This window comes from Macrosteles quadrilineatus, unplaced genomic scaffold (genome assembly GCF_028750875.1).
Source record: "Macrosteles quadrilineatus isolate MER2022 unplaced genomic scaffold, UCM_ALF_1.0 Scaffold_16__1_contigs__length_3527350, whole genome shotgun sequence".
NCBI lineage: Eukaryota > Metazoa > Arthropoda > Insecta > Hemiptera > Cicadellidae > Macrosteles > Macrosteles quadrilineatus.
Genome location: NW_026542609.1, coordinates 3,447,339 through 3,472,317, shown reverse-complemented (window position 1 = coordinate 3,472,317; position 24,979 = coordinate 3,447,339). Strand labels below are relative to the sequence as shown.

At 37.7% G+C, this 24,979-nt stretch overlaps 1 protein-coding gene across 2 annotated transcripts; it reads right to left on the bottom strand.

Moving 5' to 3' along the window:
* Positions 1–258: 258 nt before the first annotated feature.
* On the bottom strand, positions 259–24,979 carry LOC129005120 (low-density lipoprotein receptor-related protein 5-like). 2 transcript variants are annotated; one of them, XM_054433931.1, is made up of 6 exons: positions 24,949–24,979; positions 23,294–23,465; positions 18,242–18,475; positions 16,278–16,517; positions 15,371–15,545; positions 259–657 (listed from the first exon to the last, which is right to left on the bottom strand). In XM_054433931.1, exons 1-6 carry the CDS (start codon positions 24,950–24,952, stop codon positions 595–597), a joined length of 888 nt encoding a protein of 295 aa, XP_054289906.1. In that variant the 5' UTR covers positions 24,953–24,979; the 3' UTR covers positions 259–594. The 2 variants fall into 2 exon arrangements, with proteins under 2 accessions (XP_054289906.1, XP_054289907.1); XM_054433932.1 differs by lacking the exon at positions 24,949–24,979 and having other exon boundaries at positions 23,290–23,451.

The following is a 24,979-nucleotide window of genomic DNA, read 5'->3' as shown; positions in this document are numbered from 1 at the left end:
TTACCCATGATTTAAGAACAACTTGAAGATAAGTCTTGAAGATTAGTACTTTAGTTGAGCAACTTTGAGTTGATGTTGCCATAAAAACTATGGGAAGGAGTTTAAGCATAAGAACTTTTGAGAAGTAAACATTTACGAGTACTTAAAAAATGTATGTTTTCTTTATTTAAAATAATTGATGACTATACTTTAATGATGGGAAGAAAAATGCAGGTACTCTTGTATAACTTTATTTTTATTATTTTTATCCTGTAGTGGTATTTTACATAAATTCAATGTCACATGGCCTAATACGTAAAGTAATGTAGATAGGGTTTATTTAACGTAAACATATCCACAACATAAAACGTTGGTATAACACAACTGAAACAAAACTAAAGGCTTTATAGTTTTGAGTATACTGTACAGTTTTTCATAGGTATTTTTTAATTCAGCTTAGGTTTTGTGTTTGGTTTTTCCGGAATTTCCAGGTAAAGACAAGAAACACAATTACACGACCACAGTCTTGACAGTGTAATGCAATTAGAGTGAAATTCGGTTATCCTTTCACTCCAAACAGTTTTACCTTTCATGTTTAATTTCGTCTCCTATTTTTCAAGCACTTGATAACAATAGACCTTGAGACTCTGCGTCACATATCTTCATACTCCAAACTGCCTGAAATAATCATAAATCCAAAAGTTAGTAAAATAAATTGAAAGAAGAAGTTATAAAAATAATTTTCTGGCTATCTTGAAGTTTTAACAATAACCATCTCTAGTATCTTAGTAATGTCTTAATTTTTCTTCATCCCCGAGCCAAGTCTAAGTAAAGCACAAGTTATAGGTAATCATAAATAGGTTTTGGTTGTTAGAATTTTCATTATCTGATTGAACATAACATCTATTCTCCGTTTCAGTTATAGTAGCAAGCATTACTTACCGAACATTCTGTGTTCATCGAAACACTGACAGCATTAATTTTGCTGTTAACCCTTAAAATATAAAAATCTATATCTTATTAAGACCTATTTTCATTTAAAATTATACTAAAAAATCACCAGCCGTATCAAAATTGCAACCATTTAAAATATTTGATGCGAAATTTCACAAAAACCGTTAACTTAAAAAAAGTGCATGAGACAAAAAAGTTAGTACATTTTATGTAGTTTTCAATGATACCTTATTAGTTAAGAATGAATAAATAATGACAGAGAAATGTTTTTGTCGTGATCAATGCAATAACACTATATACATGTGTCAAGAGAGTTACGGGACAACCTGTATATAGTATATTAATATGTTGAAGCTATATTAAGTATTTGTATAAACAAAGTTTATTGAAATGTAACAGATATTGGACATGCGGTTTAAGCTTTTCCTCGTTTAATATTCATCGCAGAAACAATATTCTCGATATTTATTTACATTTTAGCCTGTCGAGAGTAGATAATATCTAGCTTAATTAAAATCAATATAATCAACATTAATATTATTTCATGCATACCACGATGCTTTACTTTATTAGGAATGTTTTAGTGAATTTGGAAACACTGAATTACAAAATTAATAACATTCGGAAACGTGGTTATTGGGGAATTTCAAAACTTAATCTATAAAATTATTAAAGTTTGAGCAGCACAAGTACTCGTATCATTCCCAACCATTGAAAATACAACATGTTTGGCAATTGTGTGCTATCCGTGCAAAAGACAAGACGATGATTTAGTAAATATGATTTAAAAACGAACCTGTGTACATTAACGCCTGATTATTCCTCTCTAAACACTAGAATGAATGAATGAATGAATGAATGAATGAGTATATAGTTTATTCCAAAACATTGGCTACAAACTGTACTTATAAAATAAACAACATTTATCGTATTTCATGCATACCACGATGCTTTAATTTATTAGTAATTTTTTAGTGAATTTAGAAACACTGAATTACAAAATTAATAACATTCGGAAACGTGGGTATTGGGGAATTTCAAAACTTAATCTATAAAATTATTAAAGTTTGAGCAGCACAAGTACTCGTATCATTCCCAACCATTGAAACTACACAATCTTTGGCAATTGTGTGCTATCCGTGCAAAAGACAAGACGATGATTTAGTACATATGATATTAAAAACGAACCTGTGTACATTAACGCCTGATTATTCCTCTTCAAACACTAGAATGAATGAATGAATAAATGAATGAATGAATGAGTATATAGTTTATTCCAAAAAACATTGGCTAGAAACTGTACTTATAATATATATATATATATATATATATATATATATATATATATATATATATATATATAAGACAGAGACTTTTGTCACAAAAAATACATAAGAGTTTTAATAGCCTAAAAATTTTACAACAAAACAAAGGAACTAGCAGACATAGGCAGTGCTACCTGTGCGTATAGAAACAAAAGGGGAAATATTGATTTTGTGGAATGGCAATTAAAAAGACAATAGGTCTTTATTATTAGTGAAATAAGTAATGGCATTTCCACGAACACAGTGCTGGTGAGCTAGCGCTTTAATAGATTTTCGTGGTGGCCAGGAGAGAGAGAGAGAGGGAGAGAGAGTGTGTGTGTGTGTGTGTGTTTGTTTACGTGTGTAATGTGGGTAGTGAAGAGAGTGGAGAGTGATGAGTGGATTGCAGGGTAATGAGTGGAGTGGAGAGTAGTAAATTCGACTGCGGACAGTCCAAAGTGCCAATGTTAGTCAATGCAAAGGTCGGATCAAGTGCGCCGGTAAGTCCGCCGTGATAATAGAAACTGCCTCGTCGATATTTAAACTGAATAGGAAATGATTAACGCGGAATTTAAATACCTTTAAAGAGTCACATTCAAAAATATTTAAATCCCTGAAAATTATACATATGTTACGTTAGACTAAGTGTGAAACATAGTATGATTTAGTCGTAGAAAAGGTATAATTCACTTGATTTTTGATGATTCCAACTTTTGAAAACTTTCATTGTAATTTGTATGGATATTTATTAATATTGATATATAGAACCTTTCATCGAAACAGAACTATATGCTTTATTCCCATGTAAAGTTACAGCTAGTTTCAGAATAAATAGTGTTACAAGTCAGGAGCCCCGCGCAACAATAGCCAGGCGCCGTCACAAAAGGGTTGTTTGTTTACACGGGTTTCTTAGAACGCACCACTGATAGACAATAGACCTATGTCAACGGACTACCTCAATAGGGGCCCTAGAACCTTCTACTTCTACGCCGGTTTGTAAACAACGGATGCTCGAACTCTCCACTCTAGAATGTTCCACGACAAACTTATATAAGGGACCGTCTTCCAGCACACGGCAGTTGAGTTGAGTTGAGCCTTCCGAGAATCGTCGCACCAAGTGCCCGTCGGTGACCAGTGCTAGTGCTAGTGGCAGTGACAGTTTAGTGACAGTGAGAGTAACAGTAACAGTGTAGTGTCTCTAGTGACAGTGTAGTGACAGTGTTGTAACAGAAGTAGTGATAAATCCTGTAGAGGCTAGCTGTAAGTAGAAACATTGTAAATTAGAATAGGCTTTAGCTAGGTTTAGATAGGGTTAGTTAGGTGTTAGGAAATGGTAATTATTGTAAATACAGAATATTAGTGTAAATCAAATAGCTATTTTAAAATCGCCAAGTTTTATTTGTAAAGAACCTGCTAAGCCCGCAACAATTGGTGTCAGAAAGCGGCATTATTTTGGCGATTTTAATTGTAAAGTATTGAGTTACATTTTAGTTGTATTAAACATTAGTAATTTGTATCACAAATTTGTTTAAAAAGTAATAGTTAATTAATTGCTATTGTTAAAATTGCGTTGTCAAAAAAAATAGAAATCATTTATTGTAAAATTAGTTTAATTGTTCGGCATAAAAATGGCTTTCAAAGGTGTGAAACTTGATGAGTTAAAAGTAGTCGATCTTAGGAGAGAATTAGAAGAACGAGATCTAGATACTAGTGGAAATAAATCAGCCCTTCAGGCACGCCTTAAACAAGCTTTAATTGATGCAGGTGAAGACCTAGATAACGTTTTATTTGAAACATCTGATTTTAATAAAATGCTTAAAAACCTAGAAGCAAATATTGAGTCAAAAATGATAGAAAACAGCAAAGCGTTAGAGTCAAAAATGTCAGAAAATAGCAAAACATTAGAGTCAATGTCAGAAAATAGCAAAGCATTAGATTCAAAAATGTCAAACCTAGAAGCAAATATTGAGTCAAAAATATTAGAAAACAGTAAAGCATTAGAGTCAAAAATGTCAGAAAATAACAAAAACTTAGAAGCTAGCATTGAGTCAAAAATGTCGAATGTAGAATCAAAAATGCTGAACAAGTTAGATGAGTATTCTAGCAAAGTTGATGATTTAGAAAGTAGGATTAATGAAATGGATGAGAAATTTAATTGTATAGAAAAAAATCTAGAAGATAGGTTAGTTAAGCTTAGGCAGGAAATGGCTGCATCGGGGAGCTTCACACCTGCGTCATCGGCTAGCACTGGCGAACTTCAGCAGGATAACGTCATAGAAACGATCTCCAAGCCAGCGCCCACCATTGCTGCCGTTGCCCCTCAGAACATCGTTCCTCACTTCGATGGTAAAACTCCCTGGGAGGACTACATGCTTCTCTTCGAGACAGCGGCTATGGTTCATGGGTGGACCGAGGAGACAAAGGCTTCAGCACTGTGCCTTGCACTACGGGGCGATGCGTTAGCTGTTCTGCATGCTATCCCAATGGTGGAGAGGAAGAATTTCGCAGAATTAGTGAGAAGATTGGACATGCGGTTTGGAAATCGACATATGGACCAGCTCTACCGGTCACAGCTGCGGAACCGGATCCAGAAGCCCAGCGAGTCACTCCAGGAGTTTGAAGCCGACATTGCTCGCCTGGTGAGAAACGCCTATCCATCGGTCACGGATGATGTCTACGAGAGTTTGGCGGTGGATAAATTCCTAGACGGTCTACGTGAACCTGAGACTCAACAGGCAGTGAAGCTCGCCAGACCAAAGACCCTGAGTGACGCACTGACACAGGCACTGGAGTTCGAGGCTGTGCGACAGTCGGTGAGGGGCCAGGCTCGAGTCCGCGTGGCAGACGCAGAACCTACAACTCCACTGGACATCGAGGAGCTAGTAAAGAGAGTGCTGGAGGCACTAAAAACTCGTCGCCGGCAGATACGCTGTTGGAGCTGCGGACAGATGGGACATCCCCGGAGTAAATGTCCTTCGACCACATCGGAACCGAAGCAGGAAAACTAAGGAGGGTTGATGGAAAGGGGCAACCGTCAGCCCGCGATTTGAAAGCCCCGAGGAAAAGTGTGAAAGTTGCTTCACTGGGAAGTCAGTCGAGCAGTTTCTACGTCGACGGAAAAGTGAACGGGCGTCTCCAAAGCTGTCTTCTGGACACCGGGGCGACTATGACCATCCTGAATCCAAACACGGTGTCGACGGAAGATATTTCACCAACATCATGGTCTCTACGTACAGCTACAGGTCAGCTGGCTCAGGTCTATGGGCAGACGGTTGCTACCTTCCACATCGGCGGCTGCGTGTTTCAACACTGCGCACTTGTTGCCGACATAGACGAGGACGTGATTTTGGGAACCGATATAATGGTGAAGTTTGGATTGAAGTTGGACATGTCAAGAGGATTAATGACTCTCGGAGACGAAGATGTCATACTTCGGCGTGGAAAGGATATCTCTGCACGCGTCCTTCTATTGGAAGACACAACGCTACCAGCACGAAGCCAAGTCATCGTTCGAACTACTGTCGAAGGAGATTGGACTAGTGGGCAAAGTGTTCTTCTGGAGCCAGGAAGTGACAGTGAATCCCAGCTTGGACGTGGTGTCGTTGTCGCAAGATCCTTATTTAACTTAGGACACGAAAATCCGGTGCGGCTGATGAACTTGAATGGTTTTCCTGTGACAGTTAAAAGAGGAGTAACGATCGGAACTTGTGTAGCTGTTAATTCGGTGGTGCGTCAACTAAAATCATGTCCGCCATCCCCAAATGGATTGCCGAAGGAGCTGGAAGATTTCGTGGAGAGCACCTGTACGGAGCTGACGCATCAACAAAGCGCAAAAATTAAGGACTTTGTTACCAGATGGCAAGATGTCTTTGAGTACGGAAGTGGCCCTAGAGGAAGAACGAATATAGTACAACACAAGATAGACACCGGAGATGCAAAACCCATACGTCAGGCCCCTAGACGACTCCCACTGGCAAAACGTGACGAAGCCGAGGGAATCATAAAGGAGATGGAAGCGGATGGTGTCATCGAGCCTTCTAGCAGCCCTTGGGTGTCACCTGTAGTACTAGTGAAAAAGAAGGACGGCTCAACGAGATTTTGCGTAGACTACCGCCTTCTCAACAATGTCACCAAGAAAGACAGCTACCCTCTCCCCAGGATTGATGACACACTCGACACTCTGGGAGGATGTAGAATATTCTCAACTTTAGACCTCAGAAGTGGCTACTGGCAGGTCGGGCTCGCTCCTGAGGATAAGGAGAAGACAGCGTTCTCTATTGGGACAGGACTTTGGCAATTCACTGTACTGCCTTTTGGACTTTGTAATGCCCCTGCTACTTTTGAAAGGCTTATGGAGAACGTCCTCAGGGGATTGTCATGGGAGACATGCCTGGTTTACTTGGATGACATTATCGTCTTAGGTAAATCCTTCGAAGACCACCTGAAGAACCTAGAGAATGTCTTCATGCGACTACGGATGGCTAATCTGAAGTTGAACCCCAAGAAGTGCAACTTGTTCCGCAAACAGGTCAATTACCTCGGCCATGTCGTATCGGACAAAGGAGTGTCTGTGGATCCGGAGAAGATCAGAGCTATCACCGATTGGCCAATACCTCAGGATAAGAACCAGGTTAGGAGCTTCCTCGGGCTGTGTGCTTACTACAGGAAATTTGTTAAGGGATTTGCTAATATTGCAAAACCACTAACCAAGTTGACCGAAGACAAGAGGACCTTTGTTTGGGATAACGACTGCGAGAAAGCTTTTGAAGAGCTGAAGACTAAATTGTGCAGTGCACCCATATTGAGCTACCCACGAGCCGACGGAAAGTTCATATTAGACACGGACGCCAGCAATACAGCCATTGGAGGAGTTCTTTCTCAGCTCCAGGATGGAGAAGAACATGTGATCGGATACTTCAGTAAGGTCCTGTCAGCACCTGAGCGCAATTACTGTGTCACCAGGAGGGAGCTTCTCGCAGTGGTTAAGTCTATAGAACACTTTCATAAGTACCTGTATGGAAGAAGGTTTCTCCTGAGAACCGACCATGCCGCACTGATGTGGTTGCTAAGATTCAAGTCTCCTGAAGGACAGGCTGCGAGATGGTTAGAAAGATTACAGGAGTATGACTTCGAATCAATCCATCGTGCGGGGCCAAGCCACAGGAATGCAGATGCACTATCTAGAAGACCATGTGGGGACAGCTGCGCGCACTGCACACGCAAGGAAGACAAAAGTGCATCAGTTCATCGCGTGACTGCCATGGACGACGAATGGGACAGTAATAAACTGTCAGAGGTCCAGAAGGAAGACCCAGACCTAAGACACGTCATGCAGTGGAAGATAGACAATAAAGGAAGACCGTCGTGGCAAGATATTGCTCCATTGTCTAAGAACGTCAAGACCTACTGGGCGCAGTGGAACTCGATTTTAATGGAAGAAGGAGTTTTGAAGCGAGTCGTCGAATCGGAGGAAGGGGAGCACCGAAAACTCCAACTAATAATTCCAAGGAAGAGGGTTCCTGAAGTGCTAAGGGAAGTGCACGATGGAATTTCTGGAGGCCATCTAGGGGTACATCGTACACTGGTGAAAGTAAGGGAGCGCTTCTACTGGGCTAATCAGAAAGACGACGTCATAGACTGGTGCAGAAGGTGTGCGACCTGCGCAGCATCAAATGGCCCTGTCAACAAACGAAAAGCCCCAATGAGGAAATACAACGTAGGTGCCCCGTTTGAGCGCATCGCCATTGACGTAGCAGGACCGTTCCCCATGTCTGATTCTGGAAATAGATTTATTTTGGTAGCAATGGATTACTTCAGCAAATGGGTAGAGGCCTATGCATTGCCTAACCAGGAAGCGGTAACAGTTGCAGATATATTAATCAAGGAAATGGTGAGCAGATTTGGCGTCCCGCTCGAACTTCATTCTGACCAAGGAAGAAATTTTGAGTCAGCAGTATTCTCCAGAATGTGTGAAGTTCTTGGTATCCGGAAGACTCGAACAACACCTCTGCACCCACAGTCAGATGGCATGGTAGAACGCATGAACAGGACGATGGGAAGATATCTGTCAAAGGTTGTCTCCGAACATCAGCGGGACTGGGACCAATACCTGCACCTGTTCCTACTTGCGTATAGGAGTTCTGTTAACGAAACCACCGGCCAGACTCCAGCCAACGTAGTTTTCGGCCGAGAGCTCCGTCTTCCATGCGACCTGCAGTATGGATTGAAGCCAGATGAATGTGTGGTTGGCGAGGACTACGTATCCAATCTGCGGAAGAGGATGGACGAGATACATGAGAAAGTTCGTCGCAACATATCTGGAGCATGTGACAGGATGAAGGAGAGATACGACGTGAAGGCCGAGAAAGGAGGGTTCACACCTGGAGACCTCGTTTGGCTACATAATCCCCGAAGGCGTCGTGGATATTCACCAAAACTCCAGAACTCGTGGGAAGGACCTTATGAAGTTATTTCCCGTCTAAATGACGTCATCTACCGGATTAAGAAGCAACCAAAAGGCAAACCCAAAATAGTCCATTTCAACAGGCTTGCACCCTACAAAGGAGATCACGGCCAACAAGATGAACAACAAGTTCGCAACATCTCAACCGAACCAAGAGACGTCGTGCCCGAAAAACGTGGAAAGGCGGAATTGAAACTGATATATAAGGACCTCTTCACCTTGCCAGTGGATTATGCCTTGGCCCACTGCGTAGCAAAAGACCTGAGAGCGTCGCGAGGTTTAGCCACAGTCTTCAGGAAAAAGTTTGGAGGGACCAAAGATCTTGAGCGTCAGAGCCCCGCCATTGGCACAACGCTCCACCTGGAGCGCAATAGACAGCATTTGTTCTACCTCGTAACCAAGGAGACGTCAAGCCAGAAGCCCTCCTACGAATCGTTGAAGAGAAGCCTGCAAGACCTGCGAGACAAGCTCCTCCGGATTGGAATAAAAAAGCTTGCTATTCCCAGGCTGGGATGTGGTTATGACGGACTGGAATGGAGGATTGTAAGAAATATGGTGCAGGAACTTTTTGAGGACACTGGCATCGACATTGTGGTCTGCGTATACAACCCATGGGGAACCGGAGACATTACAGGCCCAGGAGATCCCAAACTTCGAGAGAAATCTGTTCTGGGTCAGAACAGTCTTAAGGAGGGGGCAGTGTTACAAGTCAGGAGCCCCGCGCAACAATAGCCAGGCGCCGTCACAAAAGGGTTGTTTGTTTACACGGGTTTCTTAGAACGCACCACTGATAGACAATAGACCTATGTCAACGGACTACCTCAATAGGGGCCCTAGAACCTTCTACTTCTACGCCGGTTTGTAAACAACGGATGCTCGAACTCTCCACTCTAGAATGTTCCACGACAAACTTATATAAGGGACCGTCTTCCAGCACACGGCAGTTGAGTTGAGTTGAGCCTTCCGAGAATCGTCGCACCAAGTGCCCGTCGGTGACCAGTGCTAGTGCTAGTGGCAGTGACAGTTTAGTGACAGTGAGAGTAACAGTAACAGTGTAGTGTCTCTAGTGACAGTGTAGTGACAGTGTTGTAACAGAAGTAGTGATAAATCCTGTAGAGGCTAGCTGTAAGTAGAAACATTGTAAATTAGAATAGGCTTTAGCTAGGTTTAGATAGGGTTAGTTAGGTGTTAGGAAATGGTAATTATTGTAAATACAGAATATTAGTGTAAATAAAATAGCTATTTTAAAATCGCCAAGTTTTATTTGTAAAGAACCTGCTAAGCCCGCAACAATATGCATATAGTTTTATTGAGCCAACGACAGAGTGTGTTGTTTTGAGCTATCGATCCCTGTCTAAAGAAAAAATAAAAAAAAGAATGACCAAGCCTAACTGGAAGAACATTTTTAGCCCATAACCCATGTGAGGCTGCACTTCAGTTTATGTAATGGTTGGCTCTACTGACTATTGTCATTTTAGTTTATTATCATGTGTTAATTGTTTTTGTTTACTGGGAGTTGATTGATACTAATAAAATACTTTTACCTAGATTATTCTATCATGATCAATTCTGATTTAATGGGTTTAATACATGGCGCAGTCGGTATTTGCATAGTTTGGGGTAACCAAAGGCTTTGGTTGTTTCAACTATTTATGTATTAATTAATATACTGACACTGAAATTTAACTTTTTTACCTATACAAACATATCAACAACTTTTGTGGTATCTACCATTATCAAAAAAGTTTATCATGGCTCATACACAAGTAAGAATGCCTGAACCTTTTTCCTTCCAACCAGCGGAATGGTCACCATGGAAAAAACGTTTCGAAAGATTTATAACAATTAGTGATTTGGATCAATCATCTGAAGAAAAACAAGTGAGTACACTCATATATGCAATGGGCCCAAAATCAGAAGAAATATTCTCATCCTTCAAAATGACCAACGAAGAAACAAAGTATAAAACAGTCATGGACAAATTTGATGGGCACTTCAATCCAAAGGAGAATATTATTTATGAAAGAGCCAAATTTCTACGTAGAAAACAAGGACTAACAGAAACTGCAGAAGATTTTGTGACAGATTTATATTCTCTTGCTCGTACCTGTGAATGGGGAACGCTTGAAGATGAAATGTTATTAATGGTCATTATTATTGGTATGCGTGATCAAGATTTGAGTGATAAACTACAATTAGAAAATAAAGTTACATTGGAATCTGCAATAACTTCACTTCGCAAATCAGAAGAATTGAAACGACAAAAAGAAGAATTGACCCTCCCATCAATCGAAGCTGTAAATAAAAATCAACGTGCTAGATATGATAATGCAATACATTCATCCAAAAGAAAAAATAGGGATCAAGGGAGATTAACGTATTCAAGCTCAAATGTCAAGAGCTATCCCAACTCTTGTATTTGGTGTGGTTCAACCCCTTCTCATCGAAGAGGTCTGTGTCCAGCGTCCAGCAAAAGATCGCAAATGTTCTAGGTGCAAGCGAAATGGCCACTTTTCACACTGTTGTCTTCAAAACAATGTTCGAGAAATAGACTTGGATCGTTCAGATGACTTTACCCAAATCGCTAATGAACCAGACCCATCGAAAAAATTCATTGGGTGTGTGTATTCTAGTAAAACAAAAAATGATCCCTGGACAATAAATGTAAGACTTAATGAAGACACTGTCAAGTTCAAAATCGACACAGGAGCTGACGTGACAGTAATACCATCCAACATAAAGCTAAGCAAAAAAATTGCAGTCCAGCCTACCCAGAGAACTTTAAGTGCGGCTGGAGGATCGCCTCTTTCTGTTCTTGGCACAATCACTGCAAAACTCTCTTACAAAGGACAATCGTGTATGGAAAAAATGTATGTGGCTGACAAATGCACAACACCACTACTTGGCAAACCAGCAATAGAAAAACTAAAAATAATACCGGTTATTCGTGAGGTATCGAAAACTAATTTCAACAAATCTGCTAATGATTGGATCAAAAACTTTCCTGACCTTTTCAGTGGTCTAGGAAAAATGAAGGGGAGCTACGAAATTGAACTTAAAAATGATGCAAAACCTTATGCGATATCAGTTCCTCGACGGATTCCAGTACCTCTTTGGGAAAAAACAAAGAAGGAGATTGAAAATATGGTGAATATGGACGTTATAACACCCGTTGATCACGCTACTTCTTGGTGCGCACCTATGGTCGTGGTGCCTAAGAAAGATAGAACTCAGGTTCGAATATGTGTGGACCTTACTATGCTTAATAAGAATGTGTTTCGACAAACTCATCCTATTTGGGGCATTGATTATACGATGGCTCGAATAAAAGATGCCAAAGTCTTTTCCAAACTGGATGCCAACCATGGGTTTTGGCAAATAGCTCTTGCAGAAGAATCTCAAGATCTCACCACGTTTTTAACTCCTTGGGGCCGATACAAATTCAAAGTTCTTCCATTTGGTATCACAAGTGCTCCCGAGTATTTCCAGAAACGAATTCAAGAAACCTTAGGATCTCAACGAAACTGTTTAGCTCACATCGATGACATACTTGTATGGGGTTCCAGTCAAGAGGAACATGACTTGATCTTAAATGAAGTTTTAAAGAAACTCAGAAATGCTGGAATTACATTGAATAAAGACAAATGTGTATTTTCTCAGCCAGAAGTACAATTCTTAGGACATCACCTTTCATCCCGAGGGGTTCAAATCAGCCATGAAAGAGTCAAAGCCATTCTTGAGATGAAACCTCCATCTGATATAAAAGAAGTACAACGCTTCTTAGGAATGATTTTTTTTTTGGTAAATACATACCAAATCGATCAGAAATACTAAAACCAATCCATGATCTACTTAAAGAGAAAAATGAATGGTTTTGGGGAGAACAACAACAGCATGCGTTTGAAAGTATAAAAAAACTTCTGACCTCAGCACCCCAACTAGCATTTTACGACCCTCGCTTACCAACTCTTGTGTCAGCAGACGCTTCTTCTTATGGTCTCGGCGGATTGCTTCTTCAGAAACATCATGATGGTAAATTCAGACCTGTTTCTTACATTTCAAGGTCACTTACAGAAGCTGAAAAATCATATTCAAATATTGAACGTGAAGCCCTGGCAATCACATGGGCTTGTGACAAGCTCAGAGACTATATAATTGGTCGAGAGATTGTAATTGAAACGGATCACAAGCCACTTGTAAAAATCTTATCATCTAAGAATTTGGATGACATTACACCTCGCTTACAGCGAATGAGGCTTCGCATGATGAGATACTCATATTCAGTGACATATACGCCTGGAAAACACCTTGCACCAGCAGACTGTCTTTCAAGATGCCCCATTCCAAGCAAGGAAACATATGACATGGAAGAAGAAATTGAAGCTTTTGTTCAAAATGTGGTTGAAAACATACCTACGACTGATGAAAACATAAACAGGTTACGGGAAGCTCAGCAAGCAGATCCCATCTTCAGAAAGATTGCAGTATACTGTCATACTGGATGGCCAGAAAAATCACAACTTCCATCTCAATTAGTCCCCTACTTCTCGGTTAAAGATGAGATATCACTGATGGACAACTTACTTTTACGCAATTCTAGAATAATAGTACCATCAAGTCTTTGTCAAGAAATGCTTCATAGAATACACGTCGGTCATCTAGGAGCCACCAAATGTCGAGAAAAGGCTAGATTCAGTTTATGGTGGCCAGGAATGGCATCAGATATAAATATGATGGTAGCTTCATGCCCAACATGCATCAAACACAGAGAAAATCGAAATGAGCCGCTCATTCCTTCCGAGTTTCCAAAACGTCCATGGGAAAAGGCAGCAATGGATTTGTTCAAGCTTAATGGCAAATGGTTCATTGTTATAACAGATCAGTTCTCGAGATATTTTGAGATTGCAACTCTACAATCGCTCACTGCATCTGAAGTTATTGAGAAATGCAAGTCAACGTTTTCTCGCCACGGTATTCCTGAAGTTTTATACTCAGATAGTGGAACGCAGTTTGGCATCACTAGTGCAGAATTCAGAAAATTTGCCAAAGAGTACAACTTTTTATGCAAAACAAGCAGTCCTCAGTTTCATCAGAGCAATGGCTCAGCCGAAGCAGCTGTAAAAATTGCAAAAGCTGTTCTAAAGAAGAACAAAGGAGATCCATATTTAGCTTTGTTGTCTTACAGGAACTCTCCACTGGCCAACGGTTACAGTCCAGCACAGTTATTATATGGACGCAGACTACGGGACAATTTGCCTACCTTACCATGTCATCTGGAGAACAAGCCAGACTTCAGTCATCTCCGAGAGAAGGAGAATCATTATAGACAAAATTACAAACGAAATTACGATCGACGACATGGTGCTCGACCCTTATCAGATATGAACCCAGGAACCAAAGTTTGGATATCTGATTTGAAACGTGAAGGAAAAGTCGTAGAAAAGTTAAACTCACCACGATCTTATAAAGTACTGACGGACAAAGGAACCATAGTTCGAAGAAACCGGTTTCACTTACAACCAATGCCAAACATTCAAAAGGAAAGTTACCACAACCATCAAGCATCAACAAATAGTCAGAAGGATCATTGCCACAACCATCAACCATCAACAAGTAGTCAGAAGGATCATCGATCTGAGGAAGACAACGGTATGTGCTTAACAAACTTTTCAACAGATAACCGTAACAGTCAACCATTAACAAGAGGTCCGATGGATCATCATGAAGACATGCCAAACTTTTCAACGGTTCCTCCAAACACCTCTGGAATGTCTTCTGCTAACATAACAACCCGATCAAGACGACTTATAAAACCTCCCCAGAAACTCAACCTTTAAAGAGGGAGATGTAATGGTTGGCTCTACTGACTATTGTCATTTTAGTTTATTATCATGTGTTAATTGTTTTTGTTTACTGGGAGTTGATTGATACTAATAAAATACTTTTACCTAGATTATTCTATCATGATCAATTCTGATTTAATGGGTTTAATACAGTTTACGTCAAACATTTACTCACATACATCATGTTTGGATAGGTTAGGTTAGTTTAGAACATAATGTATAATAGTAAATGTGGGGCGTAAACTAAAGTGTGACCACATGTGATCATAGTCATGAAAAAATAAGAGAGAATGCGATAGAATTTATCATAGACTACTACAGTATGTGACAGGTTCATTTCTATTTTCTTTTTCAATAAAATATTTGGCTACAGCGGTCCATATAGGGTGTCCACTTCATCATCCAAAGGTGGATGATAGTACATTAATGAAGGGACTTGTCTAATGGTATAGCGCATGGGGTCACCAAGGTACCGGGTTCAAATCCTGCCAATCACCAATATTTACCTAAATGATAATGCCGCAAACTGCCTAAAATAATGCGTAGAACGATTCAGGAAGCCTGGATTACACTATCATGTAGCGCGACATGCAAGTTGATGCAAACTGTACTTGCTTTCAAGTTAAGGTTTAAAATCACATACCTTTGCAAGGGACACTTGTTTAGGGTCCAGTCAGAGCATTTTTTCATCTGATGCCAAATGTCGGATTACATAGAAAACGTTTTGGCCGTAGTGAGAGATGCAGTCAAGATTATAATTAGATAACATTTCGTTCTCGCACCCTAGGATGGGAATGCGGTACAGAAAATATAATGGAGATTCTCACCCCTGTTTGCAGGTCTAGTATCTTCTGCTGAGAACCGACGACTAGAGCAGAGGCTTTGTACAGGACGATGGTGTGAGGTCTTTTGGTGTGGTCCCTTGCGTGGTCCTTAGCTTCTCCAAACTCCTTAGACACCCAGTAAATGTCATCGCCAAGTGCTGTCAGTGAGTAAGTAAATCTGTAAAATATATTCTTTAAGAGAACGAATATCTTGACTCATGTTTTCAACATAAAACTTTTCAACTGAAACAGGAAGAATTTGAACACAGGAAATTGGAAAGGGAAGAAAAAGGTATGAGGTGAAGGGAGACTGACAAATAAAAGGAGAATTTTAATGTATTTTATTTACATACAAGACAAAAATAGTAGAAGTACAAAATTCAATATAAATCAGACGAAAGACTTGATTTTACATCTCAAACGTCATTTCCCTTAAATCGATAACCTATATTTAGAATTTTCCAACCTATTTTTCTTTTTCTTTTGACGATTTTCATGAACTTTGTACTTGGTAACCGGTTTTAGTTTTAACGACAATAAAGCATTTCATTTAATTTAATTTCATTTATACACACATTGTCGTCCTTAGCTGTTTAAATTAAAATAAACGTTTTTGAACGTGTAAATGCATTTTAGGTTTTTGAGAAAATATTTGTAGTTTTTTTACCTTAAACGCCTTAGAGGCATATTTTTGTACTAATCATTTTAAAAACCTTTCTCAACTAAACACAAAGATTTTGTCCACAAACTATATCAGAAAGTCGTAAAATAAACGTTTATCACCATTGCCTTGGTAACCGGGTTTTACGCATAGCTAACGTTATGCTGAAGAGTTCATAATCCTAAAACAGTTACATTAGGTTTTCAGCTAACATACAATAACATTTAACGTATCCGTGTAAACCCTTACCTAGAGACAGAGTCATGTCTGCGGAACTCCGACCCATCGTACCTCCCTGACATCAGTAGCCAGACGTCGTCGTCCTCGAAGCCCGCCAGGAAGTAGAGGCGGCCTCTGGTAACATCTAGGGCCAGGTTGCGGACGATGGCTCTCACATTGCCTAGGACCTCTGGGTACCGAATCTCTTGGAGGTCTTGGCCGTCCAGGTCGCTTCTGTAGATGGTGCTGGAGGCGGCCCAAATAAGTAACCTAGGGACATGAGAGTATTCGCCATCATCTTTGTGTTGTTAGTTGAGATAGGGTCGCGCACAATCCGTAAAATAATACTACATAAATGACATGAGTAAGAATTAAGCGATTAGTTTTAAAAATGTATGCTTCTGTTCCTCGCTCTACATTTAGTCAACAAAGTGGTACTGATTTTTTTGTAGAAAGTGTTAAATTTTCAAATATTACAACACGTTAGAACATGAAAATAACGATAGCATCATTTTGTTTAGCAAAATAATGACTAAACATGATTATAAGAAACCATATTGTTTAACATAAAGGATATCTAGAGACTATAAAATGGACTTTTACCTGTGTGTGTAGCTTTGCTGATATTTGAGATAAACTGATTCTTAAGACAAACAAATATTAAAATCAGAGTAGAATTAGAGTAGCTTACAAATAAAAAACCAGGTACCCGTGAAGATACATTCAAACTGATATTTTTAATGGGGTATTAGTCAATAAATATTAAATATAATTCCTGTTGAGGGCAGATAAAAGTATATATTCCAGGACGTTGAAATATTTTTCGAATGAAGTAACACGGAAGAACCAAACATTTAATTATATCGATACGTAATCCTACATGTAAAAATGGAGATAAAAATATTGCGAGTTTGCAGCGATCATTCGTCTGTAATCCATATTGGCTTTGTTACTAACTCAAACACACCGCCCATGCTGGCTATATCAAAGGCATTTTTTGTTGAGTTTGGTTCTAGTTTCAACCCACGTTATCGTACTTTGTTTACGATTTTGATATCAACTCATTACTGAATGAGAGCAAAAGTATTCTGCCTTTAGGCGTATTATGAGTCTTAGGGCATTGATGGAAATTGAGTATTCGTGTCTATAGACCATTTTTGTTTTTCACTGTAAATAATGTCAATGTTATTTGAAGATATTTGACATTTTCATGTTCAGAGGGTAAAGTACTAAAATGTGCAACTTCAAAATGAAAGTGTTTCAATTGTTCTTAGTGCATTAATATCGCTTATAATTTGTGACAAATATTTGTTGTGAATTCAGACGATTTTGTATGAGCACAAAAAAATGGTAACACCTTTGACTGTTTAAGAATCTCAAATTTATCGTTACTTATACATTGTTTTTGATGATTTTTTAAATTTTATATCGTAACTCAACTGATTTGAGTTACAGTTAACATCCTACAGTATTGAGTAGGCTCAACGATAAAAAGTGAAAATAATTACTTGTATGAATAAATACTGTTGGTGTATCACAGTTTTTTTTAACAGTCAACTGGCATAAGGAGAAATAAAACTAATGCAGCGGTAATATGAAGAAAAAATAAAATTACATAAGTTGAAAATTTTGTAGGAGAGACCTATTAATGCCCTAAATGTATGCACTAGGAACTGAAAATTAAACTAAGGCCATTACAAAAAAAATTAGATTTGACAGAATACTCCAGCCAAAGAGACTGTTCTCCTCCATTCTGGGATTTCCCCCTTTCGAACGTAATTAAATACAGCAGATAATGAAATGAGTGTAGACAATATTATACGGACCCCTTGCTAGCCAATCTGTGACCTTGTAGTAAAATAGCTCGAATCATGATCCTCACAAATGACCTTGAATGGCTTTGACCATTTCCTCTCCCTCCCTCAAAAGTGCACTTATTTGTACTGTTCTAAACATTATGCTTTCTTTAAGAGCAAAACAAAAGCAAAACTCACTTAGCGTAAGGGTCCACTAGCAGTTTCCTGTGGAAGTTCTCTATGTAGTATCCTCTAAAGACGACTCTATGATCTGATCCATTGAGTGTAGTCTTGTGAATCATAAACACTGGACCAGCTGTCCAATAGAGTCTGTCGTTCACCCAATCTATGGCCATTGACATAAAGTTGTACTCGTCTTCGCTGTACACCACTGGTTTGTACGTGTAGCTTTGTGCGTTTGACAATGGACATCTGTAATTGGAAATGGATGATTTTTAATACAGTGACTATATTGTAATCAAAAGGGTTCAAGGTAAAATTATCGCTCGTTTAATATATACTTTGGTATCATACGAAGTCATATTTTACTACGCACTGTGGTGGTTATGTTAGGTTGGGTCATAATATAACATTATGACATATCATAAATATGTTTGTAGGAATTTCCTCGTTTCGTTATGAATCGAACTATACCAGATGTGTCATACTTTCTATTTATGATAACCCAACCAAATACAACTACAGCAGGTGCTGTATAAGGGTGGCCTCCGTATAATACCAAAGTACCGACATTTAAAGTGTCATAAAAGTTTAAAATCGTCCATTCAAAAGAAACGTTTTAAAACTTGACACAACCATTTACTCACAATACTGCGGAATAAAATCTTAATAAAATAAAAGCTCTACAGGTAATTATGTCTAAGTCGAAGCATTTGGGTTATCATTAATTATTTTATACGACACCAAAATCAATTTAGGATTCTTTACTTCACAACAAATTAAAAGGATCTAACTCCTTTTAATAAGTGCAAATATAGGTAGAGTTTTTCAAGTGGACAGTTTTAAAGAAACGTATATTTATTTTCAATAATTGACGTCAAGTTATTTTCAGCAAAAGTGTTGACAAACTGTCAACTGCAGAAGTTGCCGACTTTGCCATTTCACGCTGTCATTCTCAGTTTGACAAATAACTAAATGTATTTAAAATATTTTTAGATGATTATCAGCGCCATCACACATAACACATCAACTAAGTAGCATGATAACACTTGTATTGAAAGAAAGATGATCTATCAAACAATACTGTACGATTATAAATTATTGCTTGTAAAGACAACGGTGGATGTGTAAGACCTACATCGTTAATATAGTGTGTAACCATTGTAAAACGGCTATTTTTGTGTATTTTATTGTTAAAATTGACAAAAGGTCAAATGTTTTGGCTATTTAAACGTAAACAATATTTATCGTTCCTGTTAAATGTGCATATTCTTCTATCAATAACGAATATAATGGTAATATGTACTTTATAAATAATTTAGTATACTTATAAGTAGTTTTTATACATTTTGTTGCTGTCCAAAACTAAATATTTTAAGAGAGAGCCCATTACATAAAAGTATTCAAGCAGTAAATCCAAAATAACACATTTATTGAACATGATGCAAACATATTTATGTAAAAATATATGAAGATATATGTATTTAACATACATATATGTAAGTAGACACAACAATCCCATAACAATTAAATCTTGAATACCAAAATAAAAGAAAGCTATCCTCTACAAATTAAAAAAAATATGATTAAAGTTGTACAATTTAATATTTTTTACCCTACCGGTTGTAATATTAGATTATTTGATTGATCTAATGTAATATATCAGCTGGTTTTTTTTTACACTGGTAACTTTAAATTTCTATGTGGCCAGGTATTTTTAAACCCCTAGACTATTGAAAAATTAAACAGTTTCATTTTGGTGGTAAAAATGGGAAAGAAAATGAGAGAATTACAGTAATGTGCTGAATGTTGGTTTAGGACTTTGACTTTGTAAAGAGGCAACGGAGGTCTGAGAAAACAAAAACAAAGTTAAAGGTCAAAGATGTTAGGTTAATCAAAAGGAAAATGTGGGACATCTCACCTTAGCAATGCCTTGATTTTAATTAACAATCTTGGCATGGTATTGAGGTTAAAGGCATGAGTTATTTCCCAACTAGCTTTTAGAGATAAAATAAAAAGTAATTTACCATGTTGTAAGGACCTGATACAGATGTCAGTGTAAGATTCGATTGTATTACAAAAAAAACCATTGTTTTGGCAATTATAATTTGGTAAACAATTTGTATTGTTAAAATGAAACATACGCCTATAAATAGTAATTAAGTCTTTTATATGTGAAGAATATTATTTTGTAAACGTAAAAAAATCCATCCTTTTAATTTGTATTAAGAAATGAGAAGGTATTTTGAAGTAATAAAACCACGTTAGACATTATTGTACAATTGAACGTGAATACAAACAACAAGCACCTTTTATATTATTATATCTATACTAGCTGTACCCTCAGGCTTTGCCCCGCTTAACTTCATAAGTATTCGCATGGCTCAATCACGTCCTGGTTGAAGTTCGTTCGCTACGCTCACTCACCTTCAGGTTGAAAATCGTTCGCTGCGCTCACTTGTTTTCAGGTTAGCTCGTTCGCTACGCTTACTCGCCTCCAGGTTGATGTTCGTTCGCTACGCTTACTCGCCTTTTGGTTGCAAATTAGCTGTTGTCATCAATTTAAAAATTCATCCCTTTTATTGTTTATAATACAGTACTTTTATAAAGGTTTTTATGTTTCAATATTTAACATTGGAGAATTTAAACTTTGTTAAGTGCACAGGTGTGCTGCGATTGGGGTTTAATACATTTGGTCTTATTCTAAAGTAAAATAGTTTTCTGTGCTGCACTCTGTAGAAACACTGTGGCACTATTTCAAATAATGACTAATGCTAATACAGAATGTTGTGATTATTCAAACCTACAAAACAGTTGGTGAAAGTAAACATCTGCTTTTAAATTATATTTATTTGTAAACAATGTAGATCAAAAAGTCTGACATTGGCCCACTTAAAACACTCTGGGGCAGAGCCCTTTTGACGGATCTGCACCAAACTTCACTCGAACCATCTTTGCAAGATGCTTAATAATGCCTGAAAGTTTCATTACAATCTGTCGAGCGGCTTCGGAGTCAATAACGTATATACACACACACACACACACATACATACATACATACATAGTTCCTCTTTTATAGATATAGATTTGTGTTTTCTTCATTAGTGTTTTATTGAAACAACTGGAATTTCTTTGTAAGAGAACAGCCCAGACTCTATTATTGCTACTATCTAACGTGTCTCTTCGATAGCCCAATGATAAATGTAATTTCAGTCTAGAAACGAAACTTCTTAGAATTGAACCAGTGAGCTTAAAAAACTAAATGTGTGCAATTACCCCACCCGGCTACCAAAACAATTATCGTGTGTATAATTCTGCAGAAAATAACGAAGTTACTGTTAGAAAGCATATTGACAGTTAAACAACACCATGTGTACAACAGGACTTGAATATAATAAGTGTGTTAAATATGGATATGTCGAATAAGATAAAGATAGTATGTGCTCAATAAAACGTAGGAATTGCTGAGTGTCTAAAGAGGCGCTTCAAAGGAAACAAGATACTCCACAGTTCGTGCTCAGAATACCCACACGTGATGACAGAAAACCGATACCTTGGATCTCCTACGAGAGCCTAATGCTTCGGAAATTAGTTGTGAGACGGCAAGTCATTTGCAGCAAAAGTGTTGACAAACCTCCAACAACAGAAGTTGCCGACATTGCCATTCCATAATGTTGTTGCCAGTTTGACGAATAACTAATTGGTAAAACTGTTGTGTTTACTTAAGAGTCGTACTGAAGTCGACTTTAAGAGTTAAATAATGATGAGAAAAATTGACGTTAATCAAGAAACTATATTTAATGGAATATATGGATTGAGTCTGAAATAAAAATTTGAATTCTATAAACAATTTTTTTTAAATCGCTGTTAAGTATTTAGCATTACTGTATTAACTGACAATTTTTTTACAAAAAACTATTCTCTAAATCAAACTTTTAAAATACTTGAACACTTTGTTGGCACTACTCAAGGTTAACGAAGATACTGCCTCTTAAAACAACTACGATCAGAACCAATCAAAATTTTATCCTTACACCAATTTTAACTTGTTATGTCCAAATTTGTTTATATTACGAGCACGTTAGCTTAGCGTATAATGTCAGCTACAAAGCTGGAAAGGGAGTCATTATATTCCCAAATGATGCCAGTAAGTGACGAGGAGATTCGATGTGGTGTACAACCGAACTACAGATACGCAAAAACGGCTCTTACTTAAAGAAACCGTCCTCGTAATTTCCAATATTTCTAGCTTTGAAAGTCAGGCCCAACTATCAGAGTAAGTGAAATCACAATAAATTTATTAACTATTACTGGTCACCCACTCACTCTATGTTCTCTAAGTAAAGCTGTGCACCCTAGTACCTAAAATGATGCACTTAGTGACGACCACAGGGCACTTACTCACTCGATGATCTGTCTTCTAGTGCTGTACAAACATATACTGTAAAGTGTCATGCCACTTATTGACTATTACAAGGCACTTACTCACTGTTTTCTAGTGTTGTAAAAAACAATGCTGTAAAGTGCCATGACACTGATTGACTATTACAAGGCACTTACTCACTTGACGATCTGTCTACTAGTGCTGTGCATATCAGTGCTGTAAATGTGTCATGCCGCTAATTGAATATTACAAGACACTTATTCACTTGATGATCTGTCTCCTTGTGCTGTACAAATCAGTGCTGTTAAGGGTCATGCCAATTAGTGACGACCAAAAGGCACTTACTCACTTGACGATCTGTCTACTAGTGCTGTACATATCAGTACTGTAAAGAGTCATGTCACTTACTGACTATTACAAGGAACTTACTCACTTGGTGATCTGTCTCCTAGTGCTATACATATCAGTACTGTAAAGAGTCATGTCACTTACTGACTATTACAAGGCACTTACTCATTTGATGATCCATCTCCTAGTGCTGTACTGACTTATTGCTGTAAAGTGTCATGCCAATTAGTGACGACCAAAAGGCATTTACTCAGTTGATGATCCATCTCCTAGTGCTTTACATATCAGCGCTGTAAAGTGTCATTCCAGTTAGTAACTTCTACAAGGCACTTACTCACTTGATGATCTGTCTCCTAGTAAGGCCATACACTTCGTTCCGTCTGTAGTGGAAATCCACTTCTTTGATCATCAGCTCGTTTTCCAACATGAGTTTCCTGATATCTCCTGTTGTTGTGTTGTACAGGGAGATACCTTTGTCTGTGACAAGAAGCAGATCTGTGCCACTCGTTCCTGAAAACAGTTTTTTACAAATTAAAAACCAGTACTGTACGCGTAAACAAATTTTTTGTAAGAACATAGACAAATTTTGTCTATGGTAAGAAGTTCCTTCAACAGAAACGAACAAAGATTATATAAATACATTTTTCATCATACTGTCTGGAAAACATCATACTGTCTGGAAAACAGCATTTTTTAGCACAAATCGCCCGTAAAATATTTGTTTTCGGGTAAACTTCAAGTAGGGAACAGAAAAAAACAAATGTGGTAAATTTTCTGTTTACTAACCTCAAAATTTGTTTATAATACATTTAAAATAATTGTATTACTATTTTAAACACACATTATGAAAAAAGTATTACAAAGTTATGTTTGTAAACAACAGAAATGTAAATATTGATGATGTTCTCGTATAACCTTAAATTGTCTGATCTAATTTTGTAACGATTAAAAGATTATCTCCCCAGTATGATGAAAATAGTTGTTTATCACACGGAGCGGAAGAGCCTTTATGGTCGCTCCTAGTGATGTAATATGCTATTTTCATATCAGTTAGGTACAGCTTTTTACCAAGCGTCCACAACGCTGAAGTTTCATAGTCTTAGATAGGAACAAACAACCATAAAAAAGGTACAGGTTTAAAAATTTAAATTTAAGATAGTTTCTGATATGGCAAACAACCATTGTGCTTTCCCTTCTTGTATCAACTTTAAAATTTACAATCACCCCAAATGTGTAATATAGTGATGCTCTTAGTGATACAAAATATTGACTGTATTTTTATTTTACAGATAATATTTAAAAAATGACAATTTATGAAAATAGTTCTGTTACACTTATACTTGATGCTTGAATATTCAATAAAATTATCCAATTATGAATTGAAATAACTAATAATTTTGAAACAAATATTTGAAATATATAATGTCAACTATATTAAATAAACTAATATATTTAGTTTGAATTTATAAGCACCGGTAGCGCCACTAACATCGCGCCCAAGACAGCAATGTCTTGAGTTCCTGTACCTGCCACTACTTTTGATCAGTTCAGTTGTCCCTGTTCCTTTACCGACTACACCTTGATTTTCTGGGGAAACGTTCTTCACACAGCTCCAAGGCTTATGTGGACGGGGGAAAACAGTACAAGATATAAAGAGGCCGTCAACCTCTTAAACAAATTTTATTCAGCTTATTATAGTGTTAAATTCAATTCAATTATTTAAGATTGGGACGCCACTATGTGCGTATTTTAACCCATATATGAGTGCAGGATGAGTGGCGCTAAAGTAATACTTAATAGATATAAATCACTATCAGAAGATAGGAACAATACAAATCAAGTAATATTAAATTAGGCACTAGGAGCTTAACTTATAAATGTAGTTAATACAATTATTTCCTGAGAAAATCACAGTACCATATTTTATTTTAATTGTTATACTATAATATATACTAAAAGTTATTATTTTGAAATAAATCAATAACCTGACTACCCATGGCATAGATGAGAAGTTGACACACAAA

Excerpts from the sequence above, each read along its gene's own strand:
- LOC129005120 (XM_054433931.1), bottom strand. Across the intron at positions 16,518-18,241 it reads CTAGTGGACCCTTACGCTAA|GTTACTTATTTGGGCCGCCT; the intron begins GTGAGTTTTGCT and ends TCATGTCCCTAG. Across the intron at positions 658-15,370 it reads TACTAGACCTGCAAACAGGG|GCAGTTTGGAGTATGAAGAT; the intron begins GTGAGAATCTCC and ends TGATTATTTCAG.